The sequence below is a fragment of the Gymnodraco acuticeps genome, unplaced genomic scaffold, assembly GCF_902827175.1.
Source record: "Gymnodraco acuticeps unplaced genomic scaffold, fGymAcu1.1, whole genome shotgun sequence".
Classification (NCBI taxonomy): Eukaryota; Metazoa; Chordata; class Actinopteri; order Perciformes; family Bathydraconidae; genus Gymnodraco; species Gymnodraco acuticeps.
In genome coordinates this window covers 6,840,727-6,868,612 of record NW_022989768.1, presented here as the reverse complement: position 1 = coordinate 6,868,612, position 27,886 = coordinate 6,840,727, and the positions used below count along the sequence as shown (strand labels likewise).

The 27,886-nt window shown below is 39.0% G+C and overlaps 2 protein-coding genes across 5 annotated transcripts in view; both read left to right on the top strand.

The window, feature by feature from the left end:
• dennd5a (DENN/MADD domain containing 5A) overlaps window positions 1-21,865 on the top strand; it is a 37,936-nt gene extending 16,071 nt beyond the window's left edge. For 2 of the 4 annotated variants that reach the window (XM_034218090.1, XM_034218072.1), the window contains 19 exons: window positions 3,205-3,392; window positions 4,030-4,341; window positions 5,672-5,887; window positions 5,974-6,208; window positions 8,401-8,551; window positions 9,060-9,147; window positions 10,162-10,293; window positions 10,752-10,904; window positions 11,017-11,095; window positions 11,187-11,274; window positions 13,623-13,751; window positions 16,102-16,223; window positions 16,314-16,459; window positions 17,149-17,267; window positions 17,347-17,528; window positions 18,324-18,406; window positions 18,958-19,081; window positions 19,252-19,420; window positions 20,352-21,865. In XM_034218090.1, coding sequence (XP_034073981.1) covers window positions 3,205-3,392; window positions 4,030-4,341; window positions 5,672-5,887; window positions 5,974-6,208; window positions 8,401-8,551; window positions 9,060-9,147; window positions 10,162-10,293; window positions 10,752-10,904; window positions 11,017-11,095; window positions 11,187-11,274; window positions 13,623-13,751; window positions 16,102-16,223; window positions 16,314-16,459; window positions 17,149-17,267; window positions 17,347-17,528; window positions 18,324-18,406; window positions 18,958-19,081; window positions 19,252-19,420; window positions 20,352-20,535 — 2,900 coding nt within the window. In that variant the 3' untranslated portion in view covers window positions 20,536-21,865. Of the gene's footprint in view, window positions 1-3,204; window positions 3,393-4,029; window positions 4,342-5,668; window positions 5,888-5,973; window positions 6,209-8,400; window positions 8,552-9,059; window positions 9,148-10,161; window positions 10,294-10,751; window positions 10,905-11,016; window positions 11,096-11,186; window positions 11,275-13,622; window positions 13,752-16,101; window positions 16,224-16,313; window positions 16,460-17,148; window positions 17,268-17,346; window positions 17,529-18,323; window positions 18,407-18,957; window positions 19,082-19,251; window positions 19,421-20,351 lie in introns of all 4 variants that reach the window. The other 2 variants (XM_034218082.1, XM_034218061.1) reach the window with 1 other exon arrangement.
• A 644-nt stretch (window positions 21,866-22,509) lies between these two features.
• Window positions 22,510-27,323, top strand: sinhcafl (SIN3-HDAC complex associated factor, like). Its single transcript, XM_034218051.1, has 6 exons — window positions 22,510-22,655; window positions 23,704-23,862; window positions 23,996-24,095; window positions 24,192-24,306; window positions 24,923-25,076; window positions 25,194-27,323. Exons 2-6 carry the CDS (start codon window positions 23,735-23,737, stop codon window positions 25,366-25,368), a joined length of 672 nt encoding a protein of 223 aa, XP_034073942.1. The 5' UTR covers window positions 22,510-22,655; window positions 23,704-23,734; the 3' UTR covers window positions 25,369-27,323.
• The last annotated feature ends 563 nt before the right edge of the window (window positions 27,324-27,886 follow it).

Here is a 27,886-nt window from a genome sequence, read left to right as displayed (position 1 = left end):
GGACCCATTACAATTGCAAGGGAAGGCAAATGGTTTACAAAACGCCAGGGGCCGGGGGGGGTTGAGCTCTTAGGGGGGACGAAAGCTGTGGAGTTGCTAGGTAACCCGGAGATAGGGAGGTTGGCAGTGATGCAGGATGATTATTATTGGTTGGAAGTGACATCATGCCTTTTTTTCCCCCGTGAGGCTGATCACTGCAGAACGTGTGAAACGTGTTGTGTAGAGTTAAGCCCTGGCAATCTTCCTATGAGAAGAAATAAGGGGCTGTTCGAGAAAGACTCTACTTGTTAAACCCACACACACACACACACACACACACACACACACACACACACACACACACACACACACACACACACACACACACACACACACACACACACACACGGAGGAAAGGGATGCTTTGCAAATAGTGCGACCACTGTGTAGTGTATTATGTGCTAAAAATAGCACTGTAATTCACATTTTATATTTTAAGGTTTATTATGTAACTTTTCCTAATTAGATGTCTTAAAAAAAGACTAGGAGTATATTATATACTTTGTAGAGTTGTGTGCATGTATTTTATATTCTAAAAAATATTTCCAGAAATGTATAATTTAGATATAATCATCGTAGTTTTATTCAAGGCATATTTCTTTTGATTTCCTGTTAATGGCGTCACATTCCCTTTGCCCATGCGTCAGTGTTGTGGACATAAATTGACTTTTATGAGCCTCATTTTTAACGATACATTTTTTTTAAGATCTTGGTCTGTTTAAAGAATATATATTTTTAACTTATTAAGGATTTGGTCATTGGTAATCTGAATCCTAATTAACGGGAGAAACATAGCAGTGGCTCGGCTCTCAACCCGTTGTCAGATGGCAGAGAAACACTGGTTTTTCAAATGAAGCTTGTTTATTCTGTTTGATCAGTTTAGTCACTGTGTTGGCTTGTTTTGGAGAGTTTGAGTCGTCTGGGGATACTTCAGCTATGTTCCCTCCTGAATGATTAACAATGAAAGAATCCTCCCCGGGAAAAACTGACTGCAATGATTGTAATAGTTGTGAAAAAAATAACTCCCATGATCTCACGCTACTTCTCAACGCCACCAAATTCTGTCTTTTTTTTATTATTTGGATTGAGGTACTCCTTGCAGCAAAAAAAAAAAAGACATAGCGTGTAATTACAATTAATACAAAAGATCAGTATATATATTAATAGTTATATATATATATATATATATATATATATACAGCCATAACATAAATAAATAGTTGAATGCTGTTTTCTGCTTCTCCCGTTGTTCTTAAACAGGAAGCTCCTCATGTGCCAATCATGTGTCAACTATTGTGACACACTACAATTAAGCCCCTACTGTTGTATTATTGAACTTTCTGTCTTTATGTAATTTGTGCGGTTGAGAGTGACAGGGTAGTTGAGGGGAGAGGAACATTAACAGAGGATGTTGCAGTTACACAATGAACATTTGATTTGCAGAGAAGCTTCATTTCCATTTGCTGATCACTTTCTTAATTTAGGAATTATGCCAACTTTGAGATTTTCTGACAGTAAAGACCAAACTATTAATCGATGAATGAAGAAAATAATTGGCAAACACCTCTGTAGGATCCACAACATTTGTTATTGTTGGCTTTTCCCATTCACTTCTGACCATATGAAAGTGTTCATGGAACAAATGAATAAGTAGTGTCCATGGTACAATCTGAGATATAAAAACAGAAACAAGCAAGTTCTTTGATCAGAGTAAAATAAAAAGACATGCAGACGTTTCACTTCTGTGTGTATTGTTAGCTTTTTCTGCATCAATTTGCTTTCAGTATGGAAGCTAAACAGGCCAAGCATCACTTCAAATCAAACCTGCTACCAGTTCTCAGTGTGGACATTTATATAATGTTCATGGCATGTATGTGGGTATATAAGCAGCAGTACTTGACCTTTTGTTAGCCATGCTAAAGTGGTTTGTTGTTATTCTTGTTATGGTGGCCTAGTTTAGAAAAGCACTGGTGATGTTAGTATTCTTGTCTCCATCCTGGGAGAGGAAGCCTGCTGAGAAGAGGGGAGGGTGGGGGTGGAGGCTCAGGGGGTGAAAGTCTCCTCTCATGGACCAGCACATGACCAAATGAAGTAATGGCATTTATTCTGGCACCATAACAGGAGAGGCAGAGCTGCTGCTGCTGCTGCTGAATGCACAGTAGGTGTCAACAACTGGATAGAGCAGGAATGCAGATGAGGAGGCCTGGACATATTTTTGCATGTATACCAACCCTTAGCATGAAGGAGTGTTGCGGTGTGAAGTAATGAAAAAGGAATGTAACATCAGTCAGAGGACCAGCTGACTGTAGCTGGGTCTGGATCCTAGTCTAGTCTAAAAGGATGCAGCTACAAAGGTCTTCCGAGGACTTCTTCCTATATGACTTGGTCCTGCCAAAAAAAGTTAAGGCTGTTAAGAATCTCAGAAATGTCTTGACACATTTGCATGAGATATCGGCTTGCTAGGACAAATGTGGACTTCCGATCAACTGCTAACATTTGGACGCAGTTTGAATGTCATTACAGTTAATATCTTTGCCATTTATCACCACTCCACTCCCACATTTACAGAACAAAGATAAACAAAGACGACCAGACTTACGAGTTAGCACTGTAGGGTGTTTTCCCCTTTAGCATGTTAGTCCACTTTGTATTCACACTATGCCTTTTCTCTGGTATCAAAAACTGCTTCTTCCGGAGGCTTCATGTTTAACTCATGACCCCAGCCAACTGGTGATACTGCATCAGATGATTTCTTTCTGCAGACAGAAGAGCTGAAAGGAACAATGTAATCCCTATTTGAATAACAAAATATCACAATAACTCTCCTGTCATGTGCTGTTTACAAGTGTTTGGGAGGAAACAACATTTATCAGGCAAAGACGATGCATCTTAGACCTTGTTTGGCTAAAGAGAAGTTGTGCAGCCTGTTTTCAATTTATTTAAATGTTTGGAATTTGACTATAAAATGCACCTTATTTGTTTAGAATTAGTGTGAGATGTTCATCAGGACAACAAGTGTTCAATCAAAAATCATTACAATCACAGAGGCTTCAAAGTAGTAATCAAGTCAGGACATGAACCTTGAAATCTGCGCTGTATATACTGCTGGCCCATTTCCATGGTTACACCCTGTCCTTCACCACTTTTCTTTTGTGCTTAAAACAGATTACCAGAGGCTGATGACAGTTGCGGAGAGCATCACAGCCTTAATGTTCCCCTTCCAGTGGCAGCATGTGTACGTGCCCATTCTGCCCGCCTCCCTCCTCCACTTCCTGGATGCGCCTGTGCCGTACCTCATGGGTCTCCAGTCCAACGGGCAGGATGACCGCACAAAGCTAGAGCTGCCACAGGAGGTATGAAACACACACTGCTGTCTTCCCATACTGAGTCTAACCTTCTTTATTTGGTTTATTTCGATAGATTTTCTGTTGCAAATTTGACTAAACATAACCCTGTACTGAGTACTGTAGATTCTAAAACTGAAAATAAACCCCTCTACGTCATTAATTTTCTTTGAGTAAACAAACATGCACACACTATATTCTGCTAATGTTTTATTTAAATCAGAACAAGCAGGTTTATTTCTGTTATTCTGCATAGGTAAGGCTTTCGTTGTACTGCTGCTGACACAAGCCTTGGTGGACAGTTTCTCTTCTCCTCACGTGTCTGCTTTTTAAGCTTGGTCTTCAATTTCGTTATTAGGAAGATTCACATTTTATACATAAAGGAAGTGCGTAGAGAGTATAATGTGCAGTCAGACATGTTGAGTAAATCTAGAGGTAAACCCGGAAATCTGAGGGAATCCTAAGATATCTAAATATAGACATTGTTGGCTATGTAATATTGTTTTTAGGACTTGTTAGCATTAGCACAATTTGACTTTTAGGACTATTGGCACCAATAATGTTAGTTTATACCCGTTGTCTGGCATTGTAGGCTCAAAATATTAGTTTTTCAAGCTTAATAATCTTGTTCCTTTTCTTTTTCTAGGCTAACTTGTGTTTTGTGGACATTGACAACCACTTTATCGAACTGCCAGAGGAGTTGCCACAGTTTCCCAACAAACTGGAGTTTATTCAGGAGATCTCGGAGGTGCTCATGTCCTTTGGCCTGTCTCCAGAGGGAAATATTCACTCCAGCGACGGCCAGGCCAGGTACCGAGGCGGTCGATCTGTTGACATCGTCTCTGACAAGCGCAACGGCAACCTGTCCTCGCCCCTCAACTCCTACCTGCTGAGGGAGAATGAAACTATCGCCAGACTGCAGGCTCTGGTCAAGAGGACGGGTGTCAGCCTGGAGAAGGTGAGAAATTAAGTCAGCTTATTAAAAAATGGTCCAGCCAAATATATTTTTAGACGTGGTTGTACCTTGATTTCAATCTTAAAATCACATTTTGAAATTGTAGATGAATAGTTTCAATAGCAAATATAATACAATACACAAATTGAATAAAATAAGGTTTTAAATCCTTATATTTAGCAGCTCCATTGCAAAGCAAATAGCTTTTCAGCGGGAAATTATTTATTCTTATAAATGTGCAAATGTTTTGCTATCCTATCTCACTAAATCAATATTACTACATGAATTGATAAGATACGAGGCTTATTGTATTATTAATAGATATAAAATAACCTAGAATATTGCAGTAAGGTATAATGAACAGAAGGGGGAGCCCTTCTGTGCCGCTCAGTGGACTAGATAAAGTACAGACAGAAAAAGGAGAAATCTTAAGTTGATTGTTTTTCATTATAACAAATATTTAAACATTTTGGAAGAAATGTGTTTAATTGTTTAGGTGTATTGATTATCTTCATATTTTAATAATTATGGAGGTAATATCTTCCCTGACATGTTAAGATAAGTCCCATCAGTTTTTTTGACATCATCATGAACAGACAGCTGACCCTCACAGTGGTGTGGAGTGAAGATTTGCTCTCCTTCTAAGAGACTTCATCTCTTCCAAACATCAAATCAACCTTCCTCTGAAAGGCTGCCGGTCAATGATGAGAGAAACCCTTTATAGACACTGACATCAACAGATGTATTTGGCATCTGTGCAGCCTCGTTTTGCCTGAGTGTCTCGCAAACAGTGTGAAGAAATACTCCCTCTAGGCTGATTGATGGATGAATTAGCTGCTAATTAGAGAAAGTCTCTGCAGCCTAATCAGCTTACCAGTGGCCAGCATTAGCTTTCCATGAACGGATTAGCTCCTCGCCTGTGTTTAGCTTCTCAGCCTTGAGGTGGGACCCACTTAGAAATATTCGTATCTAAAGTCACTGCTGAGTTTGAAATTAAATAAACAAAGCAGTGATTGAAAGAATTCTTTGTCATCGGTCAACGTTATTTCACACAGTGAGTGTAAATCCAGTGTTGGTGTTATTGTAGCCCCCTAGTGCTGGCCTCTGTCCAGCTGACCCACTGACATGCTAAAAGCAAAACTTGTTTTGGTTTACTTTAGATTACAGACGTCTTCCTTTCCCATAACCCTGCTGCTTAATCAGTAGCTTGTGGTAACAGTCAGATAAGATAACATCTTCTGACTACTTTCTCACACTCAATTTCCTGTTTACCCTCCTTTCCTTATTTTGGTATTTTCCCTGTCTGTGTTTAATGGATGCCATCGCATAGCAGCTGGAGGTGAAAGAGGACGCCAGCAGCAATAAAGACTCACGGGTCCAGTGTGATGAGGAGGAGCTGAAGATGCACCAGATTAACATCCACGTGCGCGAGGTCTTCGCTAACCGCTTCACCCAGATGTTTGCAGACTACGAAGTGTTTGTCATCCAGCCGAGCCAGGACAAGGAGTCCTGGTTCACCAACCGAGACCAAATGCAGAACTTTGACAAGGTAAAATGCTGTAGTATATAGTAAGATGCTAGGGTATTTAATTTCAGTTAAATGACATTAAGTTTCACCCATTAATTTGTGTGCAGGCCTCCTTCCTGTCTGACCAGCCCGAGCCCTACCTGCCCTTCCTGTCACGTTTCTTGGAGACGCAGATGTTTGCCTCCTTCATCGACAGTAAGATCCTCTGTCATGACGATGAGGACAAGGAGCACACGCTCAGGGTGTTTGACTCCCGGGTGGATAAGATTCGTATGCTGAACGTCCGCACGCCCACTCTGCGCACCTCCATGTACCAGAAATGCACAAACATTGAAAAAGCAGGTAAGGAAAAAAAGATCAGGCCTGAAAGTCATTGAAATATTGGGGATTTCACAACAATAAGAAATATTTTGAAATCAGTTGATTGCTTTGCCTCAATTTTGTGGACCCATTTTTATTTTGAAATTAACAAGTTTTAACATAAATTAACCTGACCCCAACCTGAGGGGAACTGTGATTCATTTACACTGATACATCCACAGGTTTTAGTTTAAAAATGAATATCTTAACTATAGTTTCTTAACTAGAGACAGCACCTCTGTAATACTTTAAAATACCTCAAATGTTTTCTCTTTGGTTAACTGATGGTTAATGTCTTGTCTGCAGACAACCTGCAAACAAAGCGTTATGAAAAGCTGATGTTGTCGCTCCTGGACCTCATGCTATTTGGCTAAGAACGACAAGACTCACCTTTGTAATGTTTGCTCTCATTTCCTTAAATCTCCTCAGGTGGCAGCCCTCTGAACGTGTGTGCAATGCAATATGTTACATACACTCATAGCAGATGAGACTTCCTTTGGACTTGCCTGCATACAAACTATCACTTAAACTCGTAACACTCTTGAAAAGAGTTTTATTATATTTTCGACTTATCTCTCCTCTAGAGTCCTCTGTAAGATCCTTATTGCATTGCATACCGGTCAGTTTTTACAAAGCTTGGTGAACATCCTGTTATTCAAAGCACTATCACTGATCTTTATGGTGGTCATCTGATAACCTTTAGCATGTAGGTCAGGAGTGTCAAACTCAATTTCATCGCGGGCCACATTAGAGTTATGGTTGCACTCAAAGGGCCGGTTGTAACTTTAAGACTATATAAATATACATATAAATATATAATATGTATTAAATAATGTATTATATTATATTATTGGCTCTTCATTGGATTATTATCAGTTCTGGTAATAACTTCTGTAGTGGCTTTTTCTTATATTACTTTATATGGTAAAACCAAATGATGATATTATGCTGAGAAATTGTTTGGTCAACTCGACCTGTTGTATCACACGATAGCTTCCTGCCAAGGTCGTACCTGAAGAATGCGGCTCTTGTTCATAACAGTCAGGAGGAAGTGTTATCTATTTTTCTTCTCTGCACAGCAACAGTCCTCTATAAATCTCACACACACACATTTGCCTCTGCGTCCACTCCTGCAAACCTTTGTATTTTGCATGACTGTACCTACAAGCTTGTATAGAGAAACTACTAAGACAACTCTATTTGCTTTCACCAGTTTATTATTGATTACTTTCATTGTACATCTTTACAGTATTGACGAGGTTAAAATATCCATGACACTTCATAAATAACTACGTCTGAAAGCAGAAGGCTAGGGCAAATACTTGAAAGCAAATATTCAACAATTACACCAATTGTATTGTATATTATATTCTTTGCAAGCTCTTGCGGACCACATAAAATGAGGTCGTGGGCCGGTTTTGGCCCTCGGCCTTGAGTTTGACACCCCTGATGTAGGTGAATGGGTTATAATGTATTATTTTCTGTACGTGTTTGTCTTTCACCTTGTGCAATTTGTGTACATGTTCTATTTATCTATTAAGTTCTACTGTATCTTTCTGTTTATTCGTGCTTTTGTTCACACAGCACGTGTGGGTGGGTTGCTAATCATCAGAAAATCACAGTCAAAAGCTGCTTTCATGGGCGACTTTAAGGAAAAAGAAACGTTTTATTCTTCTTTTGATTCTGTGGGTGTTAGGGAGGTAAAGTATTTTTCTATCTCACTTGTTCTCTTTCTTCTGAACTGTCCGTCTTTGATAAATAAGACAAATACCAGATTTTCGTCACAGTTACAAGTTAACACAATGAGCTTCAGAAAATATGACAATCTTATTCAAATGATAGATGAGAAGATGAAACAAGAAAAGAGGAAAATACTTTATTTCTGCCAATGAGACATTTTTGTTATTTGGTTCCCTGATAATCATCCTTTAAATTCTTCACTTACCGATCCAAAAGGAATAATTGTTCGAAGAGATGACAATTCATGACCAGATGATCTCATGAATTGTAAATTGTTAATAATTTGACTTTTTTTCAAAAATCAAAGACATGTTGTGCCAAGGACTCTTAATCTCTCGCGACTGGATAATTAAAGCATTGATCATTGAGCCAAATTCACGAAATGCAAAAGAACATTTCTGATTTCTGCCCCCGCTCATACATCTCCTCCGCAGAAAAAGCCATCGAGATGAGAGTCATGAAGATCGACCACACCGCCCTGCACCCCCATCTGCTGGACATGAAGATCGGCCAGGGGCGCTACGAGCAGGGCTTCTTCCCCCGACTGCAGTCTGAAGTGCTCTCCACGGGGCCCACCACCAACAAGTGAATATCTAACATCACTGTTCCAACTAAAACTGTATAATTGTTAAAATGGTATTTTATATGAACCTTTAACATCTGTGTCTATTAGATTTGTTTTACTATTTCCATAATGTCATGATTAAATAACATGCCCAACCCAAACTGGTTTACAATGCATTATATTAATAAAAAGAGACCATACAAAAGAGGACCAACATACAAATAATACTAACCAAATAAACCATCGTAGTGTTTAAACCAGGCTTTAGAAGCAAAGCCAAAGCCATTGTCAGTCCATTAAAACATTTCTGGATTTTGAATTGATATTGAATTGAAACTCAAAATACTAATGACAAAACGGATAAATGTCATCTTCACACAACTTGCTTTCCTTCTGGATGTTTTCAAAACTGTCACCCTTAAGGGTCAGAGGAAGGATTCCTGTCCCCAGCTGCACTCCATATTACATCTGAGTTTAGAGGCTGTTTCTCTATAAAGATGTTTAAAGATGTGTTGTTTTGTGTCACAGATGGACCAAGAGGAGTGCCCCCGCCCAGTGGAGGAGGAGGGATCGACAGAAGCAGCACGCTGAGCACTTAGACAACGACCAGAGAGAGGTGAGGGTCCCCGCAGTGTCTTCTTCTCTCAGCTCATATTCACTCAGATTGACTGCCTGAACTCGTTTTTCATTTTGCATGACCTTTTCTGCTTTATTTTGACTGGCTCTCACCATTTTGTCTGCCCTCCCACCCCCCTCTCACACTACTGGTCACTTTTCTCCGCCTCTCTTTGCACTCACATCACTCTCAGCATGTAGAGTGTTTGTTTCCGGAGCTGCAGCTCCTGCTGTTTCTTGACTACTACTGGCTCTCGCAGTCCTTCAAGCCCTGTCTAAAGTCGGTGACTGTGGACGTGGTATGTGTTGGTTGTTTGTGAGGTCTTCACTGGGGGCACCATGACACTTTCCACCCATGTGGTCTTTAACCCCCTCTGCTTCCTTCTCCACCGCCAGCTGAGCTTTACCTGATAATCCGTGTCACTTTCTGGAGCATGTTATGTTTGAAAAGTCATGAGAATGTAATGAAGCCAACAAAGTACAATATAATTAATTAATTTAGTTTTATACCTTGATCATTTAATTGCAATAGACATGATTCAATACATATTTGTGTTACAATAACTGTGCATAATGATAATAATATTAAAAATAGTTTAGTTAATAAGTTAATAAGCGCTTTACAAGGCAATGCAAGTAGTATTAATGGTAGTATAGGTGAAAAACATACATTTAATTTTCCCTGATTGATCTTAAATGGAGAGAGTCGAGTTTAATATAAGTTAACCTGCACAGCTCTAACTTCTCAAATGCTTTCCCAGGTTATATTGTATACTGATTTGATGTAAAAAGTCTGGGTTCACAGTATTTTGTTCCTGTGATAACTTGTATTACAGCACATTAAATTAAAGTCAGGACAGAAAGATAAAAGTACAGCAATCCATTGTCATGTACCTCAATTACCCGTCACAGTACAGACTGACTGATCTCCTATAGCAAGTAATCCTGGCTTCTCGGTTGTGTGTTTCTCTGTTTCATTTTGCGGTTAGCTAACTCTCTCTCTGTCTTTTTCTAGAAGTACATCCAGGAAGCCAGGAACCTCGGCACGACCATCAGACAGCCCAAACTGTCCAACCTGTCCCCGTCTGTCATCGCTCAGACAAACTGGAAATTTGTGGAAGGACTGCTGAAGGAGTGCAGGAACAAGGTTTGTGTCTGATAGGCTGCAGTTGATCAGTGTGGTGATCTCTAGTGCATTATTTCAATTCAGATAATCTTTGTTATTTGGAGTAATAATCAACGTTTTGATGTCTGCATTTAGTATTCCAAATATTAATCATTTTTGAGTGTTGAGGGCTTATATTTTATCCTCTCAGTACTTGGTAAACAACAGTCAGCAGAACATAATGTAATCACAAAGAATGACAGATTATTTCACTGAAATATCAATAAAACTTGAAAATATTGCAAAACCTTTGTGTAAATATAGATTAGTCCTAGAAGGAATGTTTTTCCTTCTGCCCAAAAAGTTCTATCAACATTTACTAGTCGGAAATAAGCACACAACAGCTCACAAAATAAAAATGTTCTTGATGTCAGCAGAACCTCGAGTAGCTACAGCATGTGTGTTAGTGTTTGTGAGTTCACATGTGTGTTTCTCTGCAGACCAAGCGTATGCTAGTGGAGAAGATGGGGCGTGAGGCCGTGGAGTTGGGTCACGGAGAGGTCAGCATCACCGGTGTGGAGGAGAACACTCTGATCGCGAGTCTGTGCGACCTGCTGGAGAGGATCTGGAGCCACGGGCTGCAGGTCAAACAGGTCGGGAAAGAACTGCGTCACACTGTCACCATCTCACATGATTCATCCTCCACGCCTGGTGGGCATGTAGCGTGTTCTCAGCACAAATAATGACACTAGTGTATGCTTTCAGGGCAAATCTGCCTTGTGGTCCCACCTGCTGCACTATCAGGAGAGCAAAGAGAAGACTCCAGGTGGTTTGGGCCCTCCAGGTAAAGACTGGTATCACCTCATAAACAAAGTTCATTCACACAGTTAGTAACACAATTGCAATAACAGAGGCCTTTTTTTCCTCCACACCAGGTTTCATTCATGACGTGGAGAGACGCAAATCTGACAGTGGTATATCAGCCATGCCCCCACTTAAGGTTTCCCTAATCCAGGATATGAGGTGAGGAGGACTGCAGGTTATTCAGATTTTAACTGATGAGGAGCTCCATAATGGAATGAAGTAGAAGGAGTAGAGTTGCAAATAGAAGTGGTTTTATCAAGAAGTCGATCGACAAAAAGAAACAAAGAAATATAGAAGTTTAAGTCCTTTTTCATCTAAAAATGAAATCAATTATAGAGCTTTTCTCTGTTTTAGGCCTATATCATATTAAACTGAAAATCGTGTTGTAGGACGGATCAAAAAAGGCACTAAAATACATTTATTTCACTATTACCTGACATTTTTATGGACCAAATGATGAATATAGAAAATAATCAGCAGATTAAAATATAATACAAATAATTGTAAGATTCAGCACTAAGATGAAGTCTGCCTTGATTTCATATATTCAACCCTAAGCAGATTTTCTGTATTAGCTGCTTGGCATAACCATAGACTGTAGAAGAATGTAAGTTTGACTAAAACTGCCCTCTTGTGGTAAACTGTCAACCAACACCTGCCAGGAGGTTTCTATGATGTTTGTAGTGGGAAATCCTCTAAGGATAAATAAATAAACAAATTGCATGTTAATGTTCACATACAATTTCACATAATTATACAGAAAATATACACATATTGGCATACATAAACAACCTACACACATTCAAGAGATTTTTAAGAGCGCATTTGAAAGCTGAGATTCTCAGGCATTTCTTCCCATAGTTATGGTGCTGTTACAGAAAAAACGTCCCTATTTTGATGGGGCATTCATGCCTTTATAAGATAATAGACAGCGATATATGTCACTGTAAATGAGCGAGGACGTGACATGCAGCACCAGCCCAGACCCCGAGGCCAACCTTGTGCTGCAATATGCTCCAATTCTTCAACTCTAGTATATTTATATGTATAAATCACTTCGTCTTCTAGTGACCCTGAGAGTTCCCGCAGTTCAACGGAATGCTGTGAGACCCGTGTGTGTTTGCATGGGTCCTTGTGTTATGTACCATTCCCAGACAGAGTTGAGGAGTCGGGGCTCGTGTTGCTAGAAGGAGGCACAGAGTTCAACTGCACGTTACTTCCAGCCTAATTACCAGACCCCCCGCCCGCAAGTCTGACGGAGAAAGGGAGGAGGGGTCAGCTCAGGGCACAAGCACTCATCTCTACTCTGCAGACCCTCCTCCACACTCGTGTCAACGTCTGACACCATGACCGTAGACACACTCTCTGTCACAGAGTCAACCAGCAGCCTCCCTTAATGAGCTTTAATAATTGATCATAATGTCTTTGAAATATTTTACAAAACAAGTGAGTTATTATATATATATATATAATATATCAAATGTTTAACCTCATTAGAAATATGGGCAACTCTCCTACCCTGTGTTTTCTAACAGGTAGCAACAATAGTGCCAATAGTAGATGTTTTCCTCTGTTGCCATGGAGATAACGACTGGAGGAAACTGGGTTACTTGGTGTGAAGCTGAAGACAGGGAGGGGGAGGGAAGAGCTCTTAGCAGATGCAGCTTCTGGCACAGGTGGAGTGGAAGGGAATGTGTCTGGACATCAGAGGCCCGACGGGGGCTCGGAGCGACCACACGACACCACGTCTGGCTCACAAATGCCACGACAGTCTAACCATGTGTGTTAGACTCTGGGTGGGTAATGTTGGGGGTAGACAGATTCAGAAAGATCATTTAGATATTTAAATATGGAGACATGTTATATCTTCCAAACTAGTCCAAATTATTTCTTATATCATTTCCAATAGTAAAAACAAAAATGATATTTATTTATATGCTGCTCATAAAGCTCTGCAAGAAAGAACAGATCCATATCAATGTATTGAAACGAACACAGGTATTACAAAAAAGATATAAAAAATCGTAAAACACAATTTTAAAATATCAAATAATATCAATGATGTAAATAGATTAATTAAAATCTAAATCATTACGTTTTAAACTATATACAGCTTGTTAAATTTTTAATCAGAGTTTGTTCGAAACCTTTGGTAAACAACCCAAGAAGGCTGCCTCAACTTACTGCACACTATGTAGTACCGAAACTATTTGTTTAATTATCAATTATCCATCAAAAATACCAAACTTCCACTGGTTGCAGCTTTTCAATACCGAGGATATGCTGCTTTTTGTCAATAAAATTGAATATCTTTGTGTTTTGTCATGTTGTTCGGACAAAAACAAGCTATTTTCTGGCTTTTACTTTGGGACAATAAAGGCTATCATTGCATAACACCACAGACTGGTGTAGTGCAATTTATAAATGTATTTATAGATGAGTAAAGACACTTTTCACTTGTTTTTATGTGTAATCTCTAACCGCTCAATCTGTAATCTTATTTGCAGACACATTCAGAACATCAGTGAGATAAAGACAGACGTGGGCAAGGCCAGAGCCTGGGTTCGCCTCTCCATGGAGAAGAAGCTACTCTCCAGACACCTGAAGCAGCTGCTCTCAGAGCACGAGCTTACAAAGTGAGCAAAACAAAAGTGAAGCTTAAACTCTAAAGATCGCTTCCGGCCTCCTAAATGTTCTCATCATGACCTTGTTTCTGTGTTTGTGGAGGATTGCCTGTCTCATATGAAATGAAAATGATGTGTTATCCACCCATTTATAATACATTACTCTTTTGAAATGGCAAAGCATAACACCGTAGTTCACCGCCACATCAATAATTCATAGCTTTCTTCATAATTGATATCTGGGTGAGGGGTAAAGTGGGTCAGGAGGATTTCTGTCTGCCTTTGTGACCTTGCATGACGTTTTTTTTTTTAGAACAAACACTTCTCACTTTGTTTTCCAAAATGTAGTTCTATCATCATCAGGGGCCTCATTTAGGGATATACGCTCAAAAAATGCCATACACCAGTTTCTACGCAATGTTTGCGATTTATAAAATACTAACTTGACGGGAAAATGTGAGGTCCTCCACGCAAACTATAACCCATGCACAAAATCGGGAGGGACGAGAAACTGCGACACCGTTGGCAGAGGAAGAATGGAGAGAAACATGTGGAAATAATACCATAAATAAAATGGGTACCACTTTACAATAAGACTACCGTTATAAAGGGTTTACGAATAGTTTGTAATTCATTTATTAATTAAGTTGTGAACACTTTATAAATCATTAATAAGCTTTTATAAGACATGAGATAAACAAGGCACCTGTGACCGGTTGCTTGCCAAATAGTGAGCTCACATTTATCTGTGCTGCTAAGCCTTATTAGAAATGGTAGTAACTCATTAATAAATGGGAATGTGTTTTACACTTTACAATAAGGCTCCCTTTTGACAGTTATAAATGTTAGTAACTCGTAAATTAATGGTCATAAGAGATGCCAAGAAACCTCAAGATGGAAGGGGGGGAATCAACTCAGTGAACAACAGATACCAAGGATGCTGGCTGATGAAGAAGACGAAGAAAGCTAGGTAGCCAATATAAGGCTTTGTCATCTTGCCAAATAGTGAGCCTGTGTTGATGTAAGAAAACTATGTTAGAACTGGTTTATAAATGGTTCTTAATGATTAATAAAGTGTTTACAACCTAATTAATAACCCTTTATGAATCCTTTATAAGGGTAGACTTATTGTAAAGTGGTACCATAAAATGTTACCTCTCATTTATCATATATGAAGAATTCATTTTCAAACATTGATTAAAGCCAATCTTAAAATGATTAAACAAACGCCTGTTTGCGACTCCTCAGTGCACACAAAAACATAACTTGGAGAAATAAATAAATACGGATATGTTATTGAAAACCACCTCGAATATGTTGTGTTAATGTTATGAAATGTTTTACGTCCAAATTACGTCCAAACCATGGTCTAAACTGACGCCGTTTTGCATTTCTATAGGTTGTAGATACGAGCATGGTTTTATATACTGTCACGTTTAATCGTGTTTAATGCCGTTTGCCAAGACTTGATAAGTCGCTCGTAAAACACAGGACGTATGGAAACTAAGAACACCATATGTGGTCAATTGTACAGCTGATATAACACAACACATTAGTTGTATTTCCTTTAACTGGTCGATTATGGATATATAGTTGCTGATCGAAAGCTGGAACACAAACCACCAAATACAAAACAATAATTCAGATCCAGTCGTCATGACTCCACTCCGGAGGGATTCCCCGATCACTTCTTACAGTTTCTCATCAAGGGGGTGTCTCCTGTCCCCGGTACAAACACACTGCCTGAGGAAGGCTATGTGTATTTTTTTTGTCATTAACCTTTTTCGGACCACTTATTTATTTATTTTGGTGACGATCCGACCTCCATGCTGCTACTCTGGTTCAAACGGCATCCACCAAACAATATGATTTATCTCGACCTCCCAAAAATAACCAAAATCTGACACGGTGTGAGATGTCTTTTTTAGCTGTTCTGTCGTCATTTCCTGCGATCTTCTTCATGCAGTCAGTCAAACTGAATGAATGAATGGGCGTTTCTTTGACTATTTATAGGAAAATATGGGCGTTACGTGAATCCCGCAAAAGCTGCGCCGCATTTCGAGTCGATTGTGATTTATAAAGGGAAACAGGCGTAGGAAGTGCCGTACGCACTTTCCTCGCCGGTACGCAATGTTTTGTGAATCGGAAAATGTCGGAACATTTCTGTACCTATTTTCTTGCTTTGTACCACGTAAGCAATCTTCCCCCGTGAATCCTACGCAAGGCGTTATAAATGAGGCCCCAGGTCATGCTGACATTGTTGGTGTTCTGTTGGGCAATGTAACTATTTTAGAAATAAATAAGATGTTTTAATTTGTGAGTCCAAATATTAATTTCTACTTTTACACTTTTCTTTCTTTAGAAAACTGTACAAGCGATACGCCTTCCTCCGCTGTGATGACGAGAAGGAGCAGTTTCTCTACCACCTACTGTCCTTTAACGCTGTGGATTACTTTTGTTTCACTAACGTCTTTACGACCATCAGTGAGTTCTATTTTGAATACCAAACAGCCCTTCAACTCTGTCAATAAACTACCTGTTTTACTCATGACAATTCTCTGCTCTGTCTCCCAGTGATCCCCTACCACGTGGTGGTGGTTTCCAGTAAGAAGCTGGGGGGCTCTATGTTCACGGCCAACCCCTGGGTTTGTGTTGCTGGTGAGCTTGCAGAGACCGGAGTCCTGCAGGTCCCCAGAAACACTCTGGAGATCACTTTTGAGGTTGGTGAAATTCCACATTATTACAACTTGAGTCTTTATTTAGCTTTTTAATTCATAAATGTTGATGTACATTCAAACAGTGTAGGAACCACAGTAAGTGGTACCATCACAAAACATGTGGATATTACTACAATACATACAAGTGCTTAAAAGAGCAGACAGGTTTTAAACAAGCCGGCTGTCGAGCCTGATATCTAAACCACATCTGGCGCATTTTCACTGCAGGGCCTCGCACGGCTTAGTACGGTATAGTTAGGTCTTGGTAGGCCAGGCTCACTTTATTATGGCGCATTTCCACTGCAGCGCGTAGTAATAGTTTGAAAGTAAAACTGAAACTGAGCAGAGCTGAAATGTCAGCATTAAGACTTCATTGCACAGAATAATGTCAGGTCGGTGTTGGAATTAGACGTTGATCTGAAAACCCAGGGCTGAGTGGTCGCCATAGACTGTATATATAAAGGTGGTCGCCAGGCTTGAAACGAGGCAACAAAATAGGTTGCCATCATTGTTGTCTTGTGATGAAAAACCTGTATGATCATCTAACTTTATATTATATCAATTAGATCAGTGATCAAAATGATAACCAAAGCTATGAAAATAAGACCAATGTTTAATACACAGGAGTTATTCTTAAATTAACAATATGAGTTGAGGTATTTTTTTGACATCACCATGCTTCTCTCTCTTAGTGTCAGAACCTGGGGAAGCTCACCACGGTGCAGATGGGTCACGACAACTCGGGGCTCTACGCTAAGTGGCTCGTAGAGTGTGTTGTTGTCCGCAACGAGATAACGGGGCACACTTACAAGTAAGAGCGTCTTTTCAGCTTCATCTACTGTGATATTGTCTTGGCTGCGCAGTTCTTAAAGTTGATGTTTGCTGTGCAGGTTCCCGTGTGGCCGCTGGTTGGGGAAGGGTGTGGATGACGGCAGTCTGGAGAGGATCCTGGTGGGAGAGCTGATGACCCCCAGCTCAGAGAATGATGAGAGGATGTGCCGCACCCCCCCAATGCAGCAGTCCCCTGGGATGATGAGGAGGTTTGTCACCATCTCGCCAAACAGCAAACCAAGTAAGTCACTCAACTTTACAACCATAAAATGAACTGCTAGATAATAAGTATTTGAGGACTTTTTGTTATATTCTAGTTGATGTGTATCTATCCAAATTGAGATTCAATTGTTATCTTAAAGAATTGGACCACCGTCTGCCCCCTTCTCACTAATGCTCGCAACCTTGTTCTTAAAGGTCTCATATTAAACTATGTTTAGGCATATATTATAGGTCTCAGATATATAAAAAAACATATCTATGAAGTGTTTTGCTCAAAATACCAAACGGATCACCAATTCTAGTCATGCCCTTATACCCCCTCAGCCCTGTTAGAGAAGTGCTGAATACGGGTCCGTAGCTTTATTAAAAGTATTTTTATATCCTGCTTCTTTACACATACTCTCTCCAGTACAGCGTTAGCGCTGAGTGTTAGCGGTGCTTGCTAATATAAACACAGACCTTCCAAAACACGCATTGTTTCTGATAGCGACGTTTCTGATAGGGCCGTGGGTGGCCAGCCCACATTTTCGATATTAAGTCATATCGGACGCAAATCTGGATCAGCTCCGTTGTACCCCCGTTTTTAGAGATGTGGGTAAGGAGGAAAAGGGAGATGGTTGTATTTTCGGACACTTTGTGAGTCTACTGACACACCAGGGACACATATCTATGTATAAAAGACATCAAAAAGTGCATTTTGTATGATCGGGGGGACCTTTAATGCCTTCACAATGACAAATGTATTTGAAAATGTCCCTTTGTATGCCAATATTGTCTCACAGCATTTTTGTTTGCCTTTTTTCTTCTTATCCAGAGTTAAACACAGGTCAGATCCAGGAGGGAGTGGGAGAGGCCATCAATGGGATTGTGAAGCACTTCCACAAGCCGGAGAAGGAGGTGAGAGACGCAAGTCTAGACGGGCCCCAACATGTAGTTCTATTATTCATAACAAATGAAGAAAAGCGGCTTAATGCTCTGGTGGTTCCAAAGCCCCTCTCTTACTGTGGGCTATGTGGAGGATTCACATTGTTGAAACATATTAAAGAAGACTGGTTTCAGAAAGAAGACATTTTGCTTGATCCCTTTTCTTAAAGGCATACAAATATGTGTTTCTGTCATGAGGGCACTGATAATCACACTAACCATGATAATTACTACATATTAAGGCACAAAGGGTGATTATTATAATTCAGAGGATACCAATTGTGACTGCTGATTATAGGTTTGACTATTTATTCATTGTGAAGGCAAGGCACAAAGTATTCTTACAGGGAAATCCCCCTCACTCTTCTTTACTCCACCTATTTACAGAATATTGAAGAGAGATTTGATTTTAGTGAACATAACTGGATCGAAGAAGCCATCAAATATTGAGTCTAGTCATAGTCATATTTATCAGAAAACACCACATTATTATCAGTTCTGACTTTTGTTCTTTCTCTCCACAGAGAGGTAGTCTGACCCTTCTCCTCTGCGGGGAGTACGGCCTCGTCTGGGCTCTGGAGCAAGTTTTTCAACATGGTTTTAAATCCCCCCGACTCTTTAAGAACATTTTCATCTGGGACCTCTTAGGTAAAGACTTAATGTCATTACTCACTTACAGTATATTACTTAAGCCATAATGTGATATTCCTTCCAAAACCTACATTTTTGTATTATCAAACATTGTTTAGATTTCTTAACCTTTAAGTATCACTATAGAAACTGATTTGTCATTTTCAATTTTTTTTTTACTTTAACAGAAAAGTCACAAGTGTACTTTGAAAGTGCGGAGCAGCGGGAGGCGACACCAGATGAAAACTGGCAAACCCGAGTGCGTCACTTCTGCCGCTTCATGCGCGCCATCAACAACACCTCCAGAAACATCGGCAAGGACGGGAAATTCCAGATGCTCGTCTGTCTGGGGGCAAGGTATGTCCACAGACTCATATTTAGATCAAGTGGATTTTTTTTATTGTTAAAGGAAGTTTAGTCTTCAGGATAGATGCGTTGAAACCTGCATACTAAACCCAATACTAAGGCTCCAGAGTTCCCCTCCTGAGAATACTAAAGACTTTGGGGTGTTTGGGTAGCAGGTATTAATGGTGAGTATAGACACGTCAGCATTGTAACCCCTTAATGCGCAACCATAAATCAAGCTTCAGCTTCAAAGACACTAATCAATCTGTCTTGCTGAAATGTCTTTGGTTACATCACTGAACCCCTAACTGATGTACATGCTTCGCTTTGTATGTGACACATCACCCTGACTGGCAAGGAGTCAAACAAAAAGTATTTCTCCTTTAAATGATTCTAAATATTTAATTGTTTTTCTTAAGATCTTCCTGTGTTGAAGATGGTTCTGTGCATTGTAGGCAGTGCTTTTACCATGTTTCTATATATGACCCCTCTGTTCAAAACAGTTGTACTGCAGCAATTTCTTAATCAATATTCAACAGTGAAAAAATGTATGGCCAACCATTTAGATACTAGATGACTTATTTTCATCTAGTATCTAAATGGTTGGCCATACATTTTTTCAAGTAGATAATACTTGACAATCCTCTGCTTAATAAAATTGTTTTGGACTGTTGGTAATACAAAAAAAGGTAATTTGAAGAAAAGGATTCAACCATCATGAAAATAATAGTTTATTGCAGCACCATACATTTTCAACAGGCCTTTTAAAGACATTTTCAAATACAGATTAATGTTTTTCACATTGATATTATCTTTATGATATAATGATAATATGATATTAACACTCTCATAGTTCTAAATTGTTATATATTGAAAAGTTACATGTTGGAAGTCTCCAGTGTTTTTCTGTTATGTTGAATCCACACACGTCTTCTTCTCTCAGGGATCACTTGCTGCATCACTGGATCGCTCTGCTCACAGACTGTCCAATCACGGCTCAGATGTATGAAGACACCGCTCTGATGAAGGACCTCTCGTTGGTAAACTCTCTCATTAGAGTACTACAGACTCTGCAGGAGTTCAACATCACCCTGGAGGCTTCACTTGTCAAAGGTGTTGGTATCTAAAACAAACCAACTCCCCACCAGGACGATCACTGGGGACCACTAAAAAGAGTAACTGAACCTTTTTTATGCAGGAAAAGACTTGAACAAAAGACATTTTCTGGCTTATATTAAAGCTACTGTTACATTTGCCATATATTAAGTGCAATGAGCCTTTCAAGATATGTTGTCATTTTTATCCTTGATGATGTGGCCATTAGATGTTAAAAATATGTTTTCTATTATGAACCATCATTTTCACATTATTGACAATGACCTACTTGTGCTATAATGTTTTACTGAAAGCAAAATATTTTCATTTTTATCGTGAACTGCTGACAATGGATATATTTGAAGGAAAGCAACGATCAAAACTGTTAATATATTTTCAGAGAATAAAAGTATTATTTTGTTAAATCAGTGAAGTTGCTTGCCCTGTTGTCAACTCAGATTCAAATGTCATAACACAGAGCTTAAAGCAAATGATGTAGAAGTATGCTTTATAAGTAAGTATGTGTTTGACAGGGGGTTTGTAGTGTATAAAAGGATTTATCTACATGGGAACAAAAAGGCTGTTACATTTGGGCTTTCCTTGAGAAATGTAATAGTGTACAGATGTTTAACATGGAATACCTATAGCAGAGAAAATCATCCTTTTTGCATGATAAAAAGACTGTGTGGATTAACCCTGCATCCAGTGATGACCAGTGTATTCAGCTGGATGAGGAAAGTACCCCAAGTCTTTTGGCTTTTTGTGTTCGTAAAACAAGTCCTCGAAGACACGCTTGACCCATTTTTCTGTGCAAAGTTGATCACAATGAAAGCCTTCATGTAAATACCTTCAACCCTTTCCTCCATCATCATCCCAGCTCTCACACTACGTCTGCCCTGTTCTCTGAATAAAAACAGTGTGGTGATCTCTGTCCACTCTTCGTGATGAAGGATGATCTCCTGCTTCACATGTGAGGAGGAAAAAGGACAGCTCCTTCCCGCTCCTGATTTTGTCATCATGGTTTCTTGCTATGCAATATCCACAACAGAAAATTCAAACTCCATACCGGGGTGTCTTGACGTGTTAACGGGCCCTTCTCCGTTACATACTTTGAACTGTGCAGAACAAGAGATTTAATATGTGAAGGACTTATTTTCTGTGCCAACAATGTCTGGAATAACTGTGTTGTACTCGTCTGTGTACGACCCACACATGAGCATCTTGGGAGATATATATATTTTTTTTCCAATACTGTTGTACATTTATTGAAATAGCTGTGTAATGTAGTGTTTACTAAGTGAGCAACAGTGTACAGTGTACAAATATATTAAGAATAAAGCATCAGTAATGCATTCAAGTGGATTAAATTGTATAAGAGTCAACCAGTTTTTCATGAATAGCTTTAAGTTCTACATGTGCCTTCTCATCTGAAAAAAAGTGGTTCAAAAATGCACATGCCGACTGTAAATAAAATATACTAAATTGTTCGGATAAAACCATTGGACAAAACAAGTTAAATTGATATGTGAAGTTGGGCTTCAAAACAATGATGATTTTGTAATCATTTTCTTAGATTTATTAGAACAAAAAAGTCATCAAATAATTATAATAACTAAGTTCTAATGTGAACCCTAAATCAAATGTTCTCTAAAGTTTGTCTTCAAAAGCTAAATATCCCATAAAAAACTAACTGTAGTGCCAATCTAATTATAGTCACTTTGGTGTCAAATAATTCGGTTGAAAAGTAACACACAAGTGATTTAACCGTATAAACGCCGTTGAATGCGCTTTCTCAGCTGAGAACATGTAAACAAACTCGTTCGCGCCATGTCATATAGCTGTGTTTCTTTAAAGCCTTCAACCAGGGGGTTTATGGGATTTTGAGTTTAAGGGAAAGCAGCTAACAACTGTGGCGGATCTCCCGCTCATTTACTACGCTTCCCGTCATTCATATCGTGTGAAGAGTACCGAGGACAGCAGCGATTGGTTAAACCCAGGTTCAAACCCAACGGCTGCACTCCTTATATGGTCATTGTACGCCCGGCCCTTTCATTCATGCTAATGATATTCTAATAGACAGCTGTATGCAGTTGTAGTAAGAGCATGCGCAGTGCGTTCCAAGAATACGGCGAAGATTCAAAGTTTTTGTTCAGTAAGTGCAATTTAATTTCTCTTGTAAAGGAATGATATTTGTAGTATTTTACTGGTTTGTTATATGCGAAGAGATTGATGGTATTGTGATGTGGTCGTAGCTTGACGTGAGCGTGTGCAGCTAAATGTGTAAAGACTAACCGACAATGGGATAACGTGGAAGTGAACGAGAGCGTGGCGTGGTAATGGTAGCTACGTCGGCTAGCTAGCATGCTAACAGCTAACAACAATGAACCGTATCTGCCGCTCTAGCGGGCAAAAGTTTGAATTTAAAGGGAATTATGTATTCATTGTAACTTATCTGTATTTTATTAAAATCCCGACAACATACACGAATTGCACTAAGTTGGGGATTGTGTGTTATTCGGACACGGCGTGTTACACATATTTCAGCCCCGGTAGCTTTTTGTTTCTTCACTTCAGAAAGCGCTGCTGCTGCCCGCTTTTTGTTTCGGGTTTCCCCTACAAACAAATCCTCAACTGAGCAGTATGTTAGACCAACCATTTTAATTGTATTGAGAATGATAAATAATCAACATTTCCAATGTACTGGCTGTTGTTCCAAAAAGTAACATAAGAACCAGTTACCGATAGTAAAGCGCTATGTTGTGGGTGTGGAACGCTTACCGTGTGGCGTGAATGTGTGTAAACGTTTGGGAGCCTGCATCCGTTGCTACCGCACCAAATGTAACACGATTGGTACTTACGTTGTTTATTCAACACAACTTAGTAAGTTTTAAACGTTTATGAAATGTCAGTGTTGTATTTTTTGTTGTTCCCGCTACTTTGCTTTGAATTCCATAAGATAGTTCGACGTTTTTCTTTAGCAAAACGCTAGTTCAGCTGTCAATGCACTTCAAATACAATATACTGCTACCTCAAATGTGAGTTTCATACACGATTTGTGTTAAAAAATGATGCGTTAAGAGTGGTTTTGTTTATCTATATGTGTAGGGACCGCCCCCTTCTCGGTAGTAGAAAGCACAACTGACTGCACCCACGGTGATATTACAAAGAGATTTAACGATCGTTCTGGTTTACTTTTCCAGATTACTGCCATAACCAACCAACAAACGTAATATGTTTGGCTTTCACAAGTCAAAGATCTACCGGAGTAACGAAGGCTGTTGCATCTGCAAGACCAAGTCCTCCAGCTCACGCTTCACAGACAGCAGTCGATATGAAGAGACATTCGAGCTCTGTTTTGGGTAAAAGCTCTCATTCATGAAATGTTTGGTTGTGTTGTGTCATCCTGTTTTCCCTTTTCATTGTGTAAATTAATAAAACAGGAATTTGGGTGACAAGTTTTAAGCAATGCCACTTTAATACTTTTTTTTAAAGGCTGTCAGAAGATCGTGTTGGAGACATTTGCAATGCCTGTGTGTTGCTGGTGAAGAGGTGGAAGAAGTTACCAAATGGCTCCAAGAAAAACTGGAATCATGTAAGTCTTGTCTGCTAAGAGTAATGAGAATCAAATGTGTCCGACTGTCACAAGAAGGCTTTATATTGACCTGATGTTTCACCTGACCTGGCTCAGGTGGTGGATGCAAGAGCTGGACCAGGCTTCAAGATGACCAAACCCAAGAAGATCAAGAACAGTGATGGGAAGAAGAAAAGCAAGCTAAAGAAGCTCCACAAGTTAAAGAGACTAAGTAAGTTGTTTTAAATATATTAGCTTATAACATGCATGTGTTGTGAGATTCTTTTGGGTGATATAAATAGATTTGAAAGTCACCAGATATGGAATATTTGTTGACAAAAAATGCAAGTGCATGTTCAAGGAAAAAATGGTGCTATATCAAAATGACACAATGCATGCAATCTCACTCTATGTAAACATTGGATGTGTTGTGGATGTCTGTTCAGCCGGGCCAAAAATCACTGCTTTAGCAGCATCTTGTGGATCTTTGGGTTTGGTGACTGTAACTGATATTTTTTGGTTTTCATCTAGGCTGTAACCAATAGCTAGTTAAAAGGGGTGAATAAATGATTGATTAATTAAAGAAAACATACAGATTCTGCCTTTTCGATGTGATCTTGTTGTATGCCAACAGCAGTTATTATTCTATGATTTTTAACCGAACTTGTTTGGGTATTGGACTGTTGTCAGACAAAACAAGCAGTTAAGATGTCTTTACATGGGTTTAAGGAATTTGTTTGGGGATTTTTTACTATTTTCTGATTATTTTTTTTAGACACGATTGTGTTAGGAAAAAATCTCCTAAATTTGAAGGCAATTTCTAAAAAGCATTTCTTTTATTTCCCTAGCTGACTCAGATGCACTCAGCACCACCTCCAGTGTGTCTCCTGCCCAGTCCCCCAGTTACAGCAACCTATCAGATGACGGCTCAGACATCGAGTCCAAACAGAGACGCCCCTCTCCGTCCAGCTTCTCTTTTCTGGACCGTTCCTACTGGAAAAGGTGCGCACTCATTAATCCGATTTGAGTTTCACAAAGTAACAGGACAAATGTTTAAGCAATTTTGCACCCTTTGAATATCATCCATAACTAAAAGGTCATTCCCCCCCCATGTTTTAGGCAAAAGGTGTGCTGTGGGATTGTCTATAAGGGGCGCTTTGGAGAGGTGATCATTGATCCTCGTCTCTTCAAACCCTGCTGCAGTTCCAAAAAACTGGCATCCACGCAAGTGGCTGCACACCTTCCAGACACACTTCCTCCACAACTGCCAGAAGTCATCAAAGAAACCTGGTGATTGCTTTTGTTGAATCCCCCTGTAGGGGTATCCATGGCATCCTCCTGGATTTGTCTCCAGTGGCAGACCTCCTAATTTCCACTCTCCCAACTAGATTAGTTATTTAGATATTTCTTTTCTATGTATTGTTCCTTTTTTATATGGGTATTTTTTAACTTTTGTATAGAGTTGATTTCTTTTCTTTTTTATAGAAAGCAAAAAGCAAAAAAAAAAACGTACACGGGCATTAGTGTTATTTATAGGCTGCGGAAGCAAATTGTGTCAAGGCTCCATTTTTGATTCAAATTGTTTTTGGATATTTTGTATTAAGTGATCAATGTTTTGTAAATACTTTGTCAACTTTTCATACATATCAAGACTGTTTTATTATTCTTCATAATTTGTCTGATTGTCAGTGTGTGTATGAAAGCCACCAGCTATTCTAATACCAGCTTTTTTGTCTATGTTGAAAGTGGCTCTTCAACATGTTGCTGCAACGTTTTGTTTTATCCGTTTGTTCCATATGGGCGAATGTGAGTCTGTAGAATTTTTAGTGCACAGAAAAACGGTTTGGTAGCCCAGGGATAATGATTGCAACAGTCCTCTATGAATTTAATGTCTGTGTGTATAGATAAGAACATTTTGACATTGTCACATCTTGAGCATGCTACAAGTTTTAAACACTCAAATTTTTCATCAATTGCTGCACATCGACTCGGATAGATGTGGTTAGATCATGCATGCAGTACATTCCTCCGCCCTTTGAAATGACGAAAGTAATATATTTCTTTCTTTTGTAAAGCCTCCAATGAAATGAAAATGCATGTTGTAAAACAAATGGATTTTGTAAATACACAGTATTTTGGCTTCTAGTACAACCAAACTTTTTTTCAACTACAGGAATAGCAAATCACTACTTCCTTGAGAAAAAAAATGGTGTTTGTTAGTCTGAAAGGTGCCGAAAACAAGTACTTTTACACTTATTGGGGTTTATCTCATCCCATCTCATTTTGTCAGACATATTTCTGTAAAGGTTTTCGAAGCTGTAGCCTATGCTCTTCAGAATTATGTGTAAACTGCAGGGAACAGTATATTTAATCGCAGCATCAGGGAGCTGCAATAATCCTTTTTTTGTTTGATTTTTAATGGCATGCAACGGTCAGAAACTGAACATTTGTTTATGTTAGAGAAAATGTGATTGCCATTTATGTGATTTATCTTCAGAAGCAATTGTCAAAGTTCAAACTATGCAGACATTTTGAATGTGAGAAGTGCTCTGGGGCGGTCTATCACACCTGCTATTACAGTATCAAGTGATAGATCCTTATTCAACCAAATTGACTTGTGAACAGTATCCATTATTTCAGCAATATTTAACATTTTTATAATCAAAATTCACAATTGTCTCAAGATATTTCTTTTGAATGTCATGTAAAAAATAATGCTCAGTTAATTGCACAGTTTAAGCCATTGTGCGTACTGTCTGAATTTCATACTGTAAAGACACGGTTTCAGTTAGCTTTTTTTGCATTAATGTAAGCAATACCAACTTCATGAATTGACAGGCAATGCTCTGTAAAGTTGCTTAATATATAAACTTTTCTGCGGCAGGGTAGTTAAATGCTGAACATGTTTTATGATTATAATTAAAAGGAGAAGTGCTGCTCCCTTTTAAACTGGGAAATAAGCTTGTTTTTGTCCTTAGGGAGTTGCCATATTGTTTTTGCGAGGTACATTTGGGATGTGAGGTGTGCCTTAATGAATTACCTGACCTTGTCATGATTCTCATGTAATTTATATTTATTTATTGCAAAACCTTTTTTTAAACTGACATTTTGATAACTGGTATAGAGCCTTTTCAGAAAGTCTTTTTAATTGTGTGCACTTCCTTCGAACATGCAATGTAGATGTTTTTAATACTTTTTTTGTATACTGTACCACAAAGTAGATCTGTAATAAAACATGAAAAATAAAAAGCTGGATTGTGATTATTTTGTGCGCCGATAGGTGGTGCACAAGAGCTATATATATAAGTAAGGCAGATATTAATCAACGAGGTAATGCACATTGAACACTGGAGCAGTTTTCTGTCGTAGCACTATAGGCCTACAGGCTAATTGTGTTTTTTTTGTGTAATACCAAATTATGCGACTCAATTAGTAACTCAGTTGTATTGTGGTTGGAGAAGTTCTATTATACATCTTACATAATGTATTGATATGGCTTGCCATCTGCTACTCGAAAAATAATTGAGTCTTTACTTTCATTTTTAAGCTTCTATGTTTATTTGACCGCTGGAATTATGAACCAAGACTTGATTGACAATGACCATAGTTAAATATTTTTTTCAGTTAAACAACAAATGTGAAGATTGTAATGCTGGTGCCATGACTACATTTTCCTTATTATACTCACTTAATTCTACTTAAACATTTTATATGCAGGATTGTGTAGCGTTTTTCAAGCAAGCCTTCTTTGTGAAGGATCTTGACACTTCTTTAATCATTGCTGATTTCTGTTGACAGAACTGAGCAATGTT

Coding starts and splice junctions, on each gene's coding strand:
- sinhcafl (XM_034218051.1), top strand. CDS start 23,735: ATGTTTGGCTTTCACAAGTCAAAGATCTACCGGAGTAACGAAGGCTGT. Junction 24,096..24,191: donor CCAAGAAAAACTGGAATCAT/GTAAGTCTTGTC, acceptor GACCTGGCTCAG/GTGGTGGATGCAAGAGCTGG. Junction 25,077..25,193: donor GACCGTTCCTACTGGAAAAG/GTGCGCACTCAT, acceptor CCCATGTTTTAG/GCAAAAGGTGTGCTGTGGGA.